This window comes from Montipora capricornis, chromosome 6, assembly GCF_036669925.1.
Source record: "Montipora capricornis isolate CH-2021 chromosome 6, ASM3666992v2, whole genome shotgun sequence".
Taxonomy (NCBI): Eukaryota; Metazoa; Cnidaria; class Anthozoa; order Scleractinia; family Acroporidae; genus Montipora; species Montipora capricornis.
In genome coordinates this window covers 50,180,911-50,190,910 of record NC_090888.1, presented here as the reverse complement: position 1 = coordinate 50,190,910, position 10,000 = coordinate 50,180,911, and the positions used below count along the sequence as shown (strand labels likewise).

The following is a 10,000-nucleotide window of genomic DNA, read 5'->3' as shown; positions in this document are numbered from 1 at the left end:
CCAAAAACAAACTAAACTGCATGCCATGGAATACAACCTGTGGACCTCCCTCCGTTCAAACGTCTAGTTCAGTGTTAAGTCATTGGTCCATTTTATGGTACCCTGCGAGCAGAGGCCCTTCGATCTTCCTAGATAAGTCGGGAAGAGGAAGGGACCTCTGCCAGCCGGCTCGACTTTCTTTGATTTGCCGCTCATCCAAAGAAATGGATGAGTCAGTCCAGTTTCAACTTGCCAAACCTGTTTTTTTTTTTATTTGTGCGCATGATCAATCGCCACGCGTCATCAATATTTTTTAAATTTACAACAGCGTGACAATTTTTAAACTGTCTAAATTCCCATGAGAATTTTTCCGTATGTCGGTTACAGAAGCTAGTTTACCAGAATTGAGAAACCTATTAATTTTTTCAGTAAAAATTAAAATGGCAATTTAAAAACTTGAACTATCTTGAGGAAATGATTCCTTGGTTGTCGTGTGTTTGCCAGAGTTGTTCGAAAATATCCGTTACTGTTTGTTTTGGTTTTGTGGTTTTGCGGTTACTAGTCAGGCGTGACTGACTCCCGAATACGTTACGTTTGAATTTTTAACGCATGCTCAACACGAAATGTCGAGCCGGCTGGCAGAGGTCCCTTCCTCTTCCCGACTTATCTAGGAAGATCGAAGGGCCTCTGCTCGCAAGGTAATTTTATGGACTTTCGCTTTGCACATTTTCGGCCTTTGAATTGGCCTTCAGGAATAGTGTTTTTTCAGTTTCACTGAACAGGTCCGCACTTTTGTCTTTTTTTGCAGTTGGCTCGGAAGCTTACGAACAAGTTCTCCATTAGCCTGTTCGGAGTTTAAAAAAAAAACACGTGCGCGCGTCGGGATAAAATCAAGCATACATTTAAAATGCAAAAGATTTTGGATGCAAATTTCTGCAATAAATTTTCATAACAAAAGAGGCTTGTTTTTATCCCCACGTCCTCACGTGTTTTTTATAAAACTATTCCTCGACGTGGCACGGGCGAGCCGTATTCCCATCGCTTCCACGCGGGTCCCCTGCGCGTCCCCTAGTCTTTGATTGACTGCCCTTAATTTGATGCGGACGACTTTGATTTTGTTTACATTAGCTAAATCTTTTTTGTTGTTTCATTTTGTTATACTGGGGAACTTGCAATAGTGTAACAATTTAGTTATCTTAGGAATTCTCTGCTGTGTACAATCCATTAGATAAATTCCTTATTTAGCACGTAACGGAAAACCGTTACATGATTACTGTGTGATGCAATTTATAGAACAAAGTATGTTGTATTTGTATTCTTTTCTCTGTGTGGTCATATTTTGTTCTTTGTATCCCCCTTGCTAACATTCTCGGATAGTACGCGTGCTCTCATTGGTCAGTTGACGTGTTTGTATGAGAGCACTAGTGTGTAAACATGGTTGTCCTGTCGCGCTTTCTGCATTTCCTAGATGAGGTTATTTTATAAAATCATCACAAGACTTTTTCCGTGGTTGCATAGTCTGATCATAGTTAATATATGAAGATGGTTATGAAACTGGACAATTTTGTTATATGTTTTTGTTCCCTGTTTTGGCCCTGACCATGCACAAACCACACCGTTTTTCTAAAAGGCAGCAAATCAAAAGTTTCGATAAATTTATTCAACACTCAATTGTGAACCGAGGACAAAATATTGTGCATGGTCATAATCAAGTCACCATGAAGCGCGATGTCACTGTTCTCGCTTTTAAAGCTTCCAGAGTTTCATAACCAGTCCATCTAGATTGACAAATAATTCACGCGCATGCTCAGGCTTTCAATCTAACCAACTGAAATTTTCTTTAGTGGTCCGATTGTCCACCACGCCTTCTTTCACCTAGGCTCAGTCTCCAGCCGTGGGTGTCTCGGTGCGCCCACTATCCTCCTCACTACCACTGTGGTAGTGGGGAGGATCGCGGGCGCACCGAGACACCCACGGCTGGAGACTGAGCCTATCTTTCACCTAGTTCCTTGACGCTGTTGTGTTTCAAATGCTATTTTCTGGCCTACTACACACGCCGAAAGATAAAAAGACAACGCTGGTTCCAGACAAACTGGAAACAGCGTTGTGTGGTGGGACATTCGTTTTCCCCCTTTTGGTGAATTGTTTGATATGTCTACAATCACAAAGAGATGAAAACTTTTCTGATTGGATGGTGTGGCGCGCTGAAGGATGTCAATCATTTTGAAGTGAGAACACTTGTGGTGCAAGCTGGTATCATCATAATTGTTTTAAGTTCAAGTGAATGTTGAAAGTAACTGATTCGTTTTCAATTGGGTGTCGTAACAAATACCAAAGCAATTACTTCGACCATCTCAGCCGGTGCAAACGGCGCAATGAACCAATCCAAATTCGAATTGATTCCATGTAAATTGCTCAAAGCGCGGGAAAAATCGCGCGTGCGAGTTGCGATTTGTTTTGGTTTTCCTTCTCATTGGTTGATAAACTGCCGGGAGATTTTTAAACCAATCACAAAGTGTAGCAATTGAAATCGCGTAATTACTTTCGACAGTCATTCGAAGACTGCTCTAACAACAAACGAGTTGATTAAAGGGGAATCAATCACCGCAAGAAAGATTTGTGAGCGGACGTTTCGAGCGTTAGTCCTTTGTCAGCGTGAATTAACGGGAATTGTTCGCTGTTAGTGGTTATTATCTCTCAGATACTACATGCGCTGTGATTGGCTAAATTAGCTGGCCGTATTCTACAGTACGGCCCGCTGTACGGTCCCCTAAATTTAAAATTTCGATAAAACATTATCTAGCAAGTTTTTCATGTCGTTTCTGTTACATAAACTTGTTAAACTGTTTGAATCTTGCAAGCAACTATTTCAAACAGCCAAGAAGATTTACTTTTTCGGATTTTGACACGGCAATCTTGTAGGTTCCTTGCCCGCGCGCCGGATTAACCTCAGAGATACAATAAATATCTTACTAACCTCGTTTCCTTGGTCAATACTGTAAGTTACGGATCCTTGTTTTTTTCCCTTTGATTTATGGCCCGCGCGCTGCGTGCTTGGCCCATAAATGAACGGGAAAATACTCGGTCCGTAACTTACAGTACGGACCTCGAGCTCGGTTAGTAAGAGGTATATACAGGGTGTGGAGGTGCTTTGCCATTGGTGGAACCATGGTGACATGAATACACGAATAAATACATTGACTGACGATGAAAAGCGTTCATTGATTCTTTAGGGATTGACAGTGCCTACTTGAAGTACAAAGTTTGGTCGTTTTTTGTCCAGTCAAAAACATGCATGTCTTAATTAAAGTGAACAAGCGAAAAAGACCATCCACATCATGATGCACTTCGATGGATTACAAATCCGCTACAAAGATGGAGATTTGAGATGTTCTTGCCATCTGCTAATTTGGAGAGACAACTTATCACTTGACAAAAGCAATTTTAGAGAAAAATGTGAATCGAAGTGACCCAAATTTGTTACGTTTTTCTTGTGTGAACAAAAACTTTTCTTCGTCTCAAATCTCTTCCGCAAACAAACTGTTTACCCGGCACCTTAGAAACTACAACCAGCTCGATACAAATTTGCCGAAACTTTAGCCAGATCAACTCTTGATCTCGTTGCACCCAAAACTCTTACTCTCGCTGTTGAAACTGAAAAACCTCCAAATCGTCTTGAGGCAAGAGAGTTTTTCTTTCCTTAAACTCGTGCAGAGACTTTCAAAGTGGTTTCCGGTACAGTTTTTTGTTGAGCGTGAGGAAAACGAACAGTAGAATTCAGCGAAGCGTTTGCCCGAACACAACCCACAACCTGCTGCCTGCCATGATTTGTTATGTGCATCAGACTGCTTAAGTAGGTGGACCGTTCATGAATTTATTCAACAAATTTAGCCCCGATTTCTATAACTATTTTGCCAAAAAAGTAAAAAATGAAACCAGTGCGATGGCATTTTTACATCACGTTGTTTTTTCTGTCGTCGGAAATCGCCGTCCTTCTTGGAAAACCTCCGCGGAGATTACGTAAACACGGAAAACAGACTCCAAAATCGGCGCCGAAGCTTACGCGCCGAGAATGGGAACAACTTCATAAATTTGGGGATGCGCTTAAGAGTGAAAATGGCGAGCTCATGTTTACGAATTCTTGGGCTGTTCAACTTGATCCCGCGGAAATTAAAGTTGCGGATAGGATTGCTAAAAAACATGGATTTATAAACTATGGTCAGGTATGCAAGGTTGTGATCTTTATTTTATTGGCCTGCGGGTGCTCTGGCTTGAAGATTTAAACACCAATAATCCAGATTGCTTGTAGTATTTGGGCATCTCCATACGTTAAGGCTGCGCTTTGCTGTCAAGCCATAACCTGCATTGTCTTCGGCGCCATTTGTGTAAAAATCCAGTAGTGGTCCTATGATTGTTACACAAAATGCGCCGTTGCTAATGATACAACTGGTGGTAATTAACCGCCGGAGATTTTAAAACTCGCGAAATTGTTTGATTGTTTTTCTCTTAATTGCGGTCTTTCTGAGCCGATAGCAAAGCCACTGAATACAGACAATTTTGCAATCATTTTGATACTCCTTTGCAATGGATGTAAGAGTCCAGAAATAATGTATGCCATTTCTAAATTGACGACCTCTTCAAAGCGGATGTTATTTGTAATCATGTTGTTTAGAAAAATAAAGTAAGAGTTTACAACAACTCTTTCAGGAGGGCTTTGGCACTGCGAGACTGAAACACGATTTTCATCGTCCCTGTCTCGTCCGACCTAATTTAGTTTTCTTGTGCTGAGTGCTGTAACGTTTCTCAGATGTAAAGTTGCTGACACAAAACAAAAGAACAAAATAATGGTTTCCATTCAATAAAATTTGTTTATATTTCGAGTGAGTCAATCACGTCAAAACAAATTGTAGTTTTCTTTAATTCATTTTTTTGGTTTGGAGTTTTCAAGTCTCAACATACGAAGCCTTGTGATGCATTCACTGACAAGAAAACTCGATTCTGATTGGACAAGAGCAGCAAAATTTTATCCCAAAGTGTACTCTGTCGAGTCAGTAGACGGGTTCAAACTTAAGACGAATGCCCGAGTTCTACTTTAAATGTGAACGAGGTCTATTTGAGTTGAATTGCCTTACTTTTTGTAACCTTAAAAACGAGGTATCTTAAGAGAAACCGAAGGACGGCCGGCCCGCTTCTTGAAACCCTTATCCAATTTCAGACCAAATTAAAGTGTACGATGTTCCCTACCCTACTTTCAGACTTTGATACCCTATTTCAAACCTATTTTGGCTGTTACAATTTTGAGAAGGGCTTTTGTTGACGGTCTTATCCGCCTAATGATGAAAAAGTAGCTTCTAACAATCTAACCATTTCAAGACTTGCGTGCACAAACCATACCCGATTTCAGACCAAAACGGCTAAAAAACCATACCCTTTGGGGCTACATATAGCCCATATAAGGGGGTACACCCCCGGGGCCGAAGGCCTTAAATAATGGAAATCATAGTAAAGTAAGTACAAAAATGAGGTAAATTATCTGTTAAGTATAATCAGTTAACAATTGCATTGATTGCAAGAAAAAAAAACCGTGATCGCCGTTTTTTTTTTCAGGTTGGATCTCTTAATGGTTATTATCATTTTAAACATGAAAGTACAGGATTAAGACAGAAGAGGTATATTCACGAAAAGACAAGGCTCCTGTTATCTGAGGATGAGGTAATATTTATTCCATTCTTCGTTTGATTAATAACAAAAAAAAAAAACGTTTCGAAAACAATCGGTTCTTTTTCTTGTTTAAACAAAACTAACGACTGAGAATTTTCGATTACAACTGGTTGTGAGGGTCTGACTTTGTGTTCAGCAGACATCATACAGGTCTTTACAACAGTAGCAGCAGCAGCAGCATTATTGTGTTTACGTAATCGTAAACACAATAATGTACGTTGCTGCTGCTACTATGATGTCTGCTGGACACAAAGTCAGATTCTCACAACCCGTTGTGGCTCAATTTATAATTGCCTATTGGGGGAGCAGGAAAGGCACAGGTCACCCACCTCCCACCAATGTGGCCCGGGTTCGAGCGTTTTATTCACCTTATTACAAAATGGCCGCTGATTTATGCGCATACAAATTGGCCCTTGTTGCCTCGTTCAAGATAAAATATTCTTTTGAATTTTAATGTTAAGAACGAGGCATCAAGGGCTAATTTGAATAAAAACAGAAGAATATTTAAATGGCGGCCATTTTGGAAAAAGGTGTATATATGTGGGCTGATTTTGTTGGTTATCTACTCTCCCCCGCGAGGTTTTTCTCCGGGTACTTTGGTTTTCGCCTCTCTACAAAAACCAATGTATGATCTGGTTTGAGTTAAATAGAAGAAACGATGGCAGCGCGCAAGAGCTGAACCTCGCTAAAATATCCAGATTAAAGCTCTTCAGTTGCGAGCTCACCACCTTCCCCTCCCACTTCCCTTTTCACCTTCCCCTTCACCCTCCGCCCGAAAGAAGAAAAAAGAAACGGCACCCTTAGCATATCTCTATTATAGTTCCATGATATCAAACCAATGACGCCAGGCTTTTCCAATCAATGGGTGCGCTAACGAGAAGCATGACTGAACGAGTGGATGCTGTTAACAGACTAATCCAGCTTACATTGTCGTGGCTAGAAGCTTAGTTATTAAGTGTCAAGAAATCGAGCGCGACTGTTTTTTTCCTGTAGGTAGTGTGGGCGGAACACCAGCACGTTTTGGAAAGAAAGAGGAAGGATGGTATACCAAGTGATCCCAAATTCAGAGACCAGTGGTACCTTGTGAGTGTAAAATCCCCGCAATTTCTGCCTTACTTTCAAATTTCCTGCTTGGTTTTTTGGCTCTTCTTTCTTACCCCGAAGGGTTGGGGATTGACGAATGAGTTGTGTTAATTTAAAGAAGAGCTTCGCAATGAGCAGACAGTCACACGTGCGAGAAAGGTGCTCAGAACTCAAAACTCTGGTACCGCTTTGCGGAAGGAAGTCAATTCTGGCAGATGAATATAAAAGTCAAAAATTGCTCATGAACGTTTTAACGTTAGCTCTCCATACATGAACAGCCGTAGGGCTTTGAAATGCGACCAATGTGAACGGCACCGTTCATCACAACTCAGGCCTCATTGGCCAATAGGGAGCTTAAAATACGAGACGGTTCCGAGCCACGGACGGATACCGAAAGTGAACATTTCTGCGCATGCCCGAATAGTAGTCTCTTTGAGATTTTTAAACCAATCGTCTTTGATCATGAAAAGATACTTAGCAATATAAATGTGGTAGTTTAAGACCAGTTGCAAAGTGAAACAACTCATATCCGCCGGGCTGCCGTTCGTGGCTCAAAAAACGCCTTGTGCTTTAGTTCGAACAATTTTCTTGCATAGGTTAAATTAATTAATTATAATTAATTAATAAAGGAAGTAATTATTCTAATATTTAATTAATGAAGTAGGTTATGCTGTAAGACATTTTACCTTAGATTATTTCAAGTTGTAGGTAAATTATTTTTTTGGACTTTTAGGTAAATTAGATTTTTATCTATAGATTGTTATTCTACTATTTTTATTTGCAATCGTAGTTGTAACACACTTCTCCATGGGAGAGCACTTCTTTGTGAAATGCACTCCGTGGTGAAATAAGCTTTTGATTTAGTTTAGCTCCCTAATAATGCGTTAACTTGTAGCAAGGTCAACGTCATAGAACAATGTACCGAGCCTCCTGTTTGGGCATTACGTTGAGAAAGTTGGCCTCGAAAACAAAAAAAAAAAGATATTTTGAGCGTCGATCTCTCGCCTAGGGGTGTAAATTTCGGATTTTGGTCTCCCTTAGGGTGTTCTGAGCATAACGCTATCATGTGCAACCCATATGTATCCGTGATGGTCTCGATCGTTTAGAGTTGCACACACAGAAACATAAAAATATGTATTAAATATGTCAATATGGTCTCTTTTAGGGGTCAAAAAAAGCCTGGCAACGCATCCCTGCCCCTTCATATGCAAAGTTCCCCCGAGGTACTTTTTAAGTTTAGAGAAGCCTGATGAAAAGTCCAGGTTTGAAAAAGCTAATTTTCCAAAAGAAGGAGATACGGAAGTCTCTTCAACTGAAAATTTACTTATTCGCTCATACAAAAATTGAATTCTTGAAATGTCAGCTTTGGTACTCGACATTCTTGACGGTATTTGCTGGCAGTTTAATTTATTAACCAGGGACCGGTTGCTCGAAGCCTGGTTAGCGTTAACCAGCGTTAAATACCATGGAAACGTACAGGTTTTGATACCTCTTAACTAACGGTTAGCGCTAACCAAGGAAATTAACGGGGGAGTGCAAGTTTCTATCGATTTTAGTCTCATTTGGTGACTGCCATATCACTTCAAGCTCAGCATCACGATTTTTTCAAAAACCTCATCTGTAAGTTAAAGTTGCTTTATTTTATTTTAACTGTGCTGTTTCATTCATCCCCTAGTTAAATCAGGGACAGTCCACTGGACCAGCGGGTGTAGACGTCGATGTCATGCCAGTGTGGCGGCAAGGCATAACGGGAAGGGGTGTGGTCGTTAGCATTCTTGATGACGGAGTGGATCACACACATCCTGATCTCAGAGATAACTTTGTAAGTCAAACTACAGCTAATAACTATACGTTGTCTTCCTGACCTAATCTCTCCAGCTTCAAGTGAATCGAACAACAACGAGGTGAAATACACGAATATGTTGCAGAAGAATCGGAACGTTTGGAAACATTGTTGCTCGACAGGTGTTTAGTACACCTGGCAAAGTTTCTTGAAACTTGTCACGCTTTCGATCATTGAAGGTCACAGGAATCTTCAATCGGCTGCTGATGACAAAACACGTTGCTACACAAGGTGAAAGAGGTTACATTGTATAAAAACCATAGCATTGCAACGTTGCGAGAAGCCTTTCTTGCTGCATTGTAAAAACACTATCCGAAATACGTGTCGCTAGGATTGTTATAGGGAATATCTTTTCTTTCGGTTTGTGTTGCAACGAAATCATAGATAGGTTGCGCTAGAAAAAGTGCCTTGTACCATCCCAAAATTAGTGCTATTTAATCATAAAACAAAACATCCATGCTCTTAGACATAAAATGCAACAACCAATCCTGATGTCACCCACAGGATTCTATATTTAACATTTGTTAATAAAAAGTAATTTTCTTTTGCGTAGGATCAAAAAGCGAGTTATGATTTCAATGATATGGATGCTGACCCAAAGCCAAGAGATAGCGATCCAGATAACTGGTTTGTATCTTATAATCTCGTGTCATTTTGTGGTATTTTTATAGTTTTTACCGCGCTTGGGTTTTGCTTTTATGCTTACTGAACATAAGTGACATGTAGAGGAATTGCTCTTTTACACAGCAGCCCTTCCCCAGGTTGCATGAGCAAAGGGGGGTGGGGGAGGGGAGGAGTGGTGTGTAGGGTCAATCAATCAATCAATCAATGAACTTTATTTCAACACGATAAATGGCTCAGCAAGCTGGTTTTCAGACATGCCATGCCGAATTAAATGCTAAAAAATTACAAGAATTACAAGATATAAATGTTAAAACGACTAATGAACTAGGTATAACTTAACGCTATATATCATATAATGGCAAAGAAATTTAAACAATAGTAATAGTTGGTAACAAGCATAATTTACTATATAATAATACGAACAAGCCATGTAAAAATGTGCCATAGCGAGGTAAAATGAGTCCTATGATATCGCACATTTAAAGCTTGCAAGATCCCTTATCTCACGTATTTGATTTGACAGTTGGTTCTAAGCATTTGCACCTCGATAAGAGAAAGAACGTTTTAGAAAATTCGTTTTAGGTAGCGGTAATTGGAAGTCATAGTTCGAACCCCTCAAATTATAATTGTGAACTTCTGAGGTTCTATGAAAATACTCCTGGAGATACGTTGGACAATTGTTATTGAATACTTTAAACATCGTAATTAACAAGTGCCTTTTCTCTCTTTCTTCTAAGTTTGGCCACTCTA

At 40.0% G+C, this 10,000-nt stretch overlaps 2 protein-coding genes across 2 annotated transcripts in view; both read left to right on the top strand.

The window, feature by feature from the left end:
- Positions 1-114, top strand: part of LOC138052365 (PC3-like endoprotease variant B) — a 22,533-nt gene extending 22,419 nt beyond the window's left edge. The window contains exon 14 of the mRNA XM_068898825.1: positions 1-114. This exon is cut by the window's left edge and continues 1,251 nt beyond it. The gene's annotated coding sequence lies outside the window, so the exon portion shown is untranslated.
- A 3,787-nt stretch (positions 115-3,901) lies between these two features.
- The window catches only part of LOC138052391 (PC3-like endoprotease variant B), a 24,773-nt gene continuing 18,674 nt past the window's right edge, over positions 3,902-10,000 (top strand). The window contains exons 1-5 of the mRNA XM_068898878.1: positions 3,902-4,202; positions 5,587-5,691; positions 6,694-6,783; positions 8,459-8,605; positions 9,180-9,253. Of these exons, the coding sequence (XP_068754979.1) occupies positions 3,909-4,202; positions 5,587-5,691; positions 6,694-6,783; positions 8,459-8,605; positions 9,180-9,253 (710 nt within the window). The 5' untranslated portion in view covers positions 3,902-3,908. The remainder of the gene's footprint in view (positions 4,203-5,586; positions 5,692-6,693; positions 6,784-8,458; positions 8,606-9,179; positions 9,254-10,000) is intronic.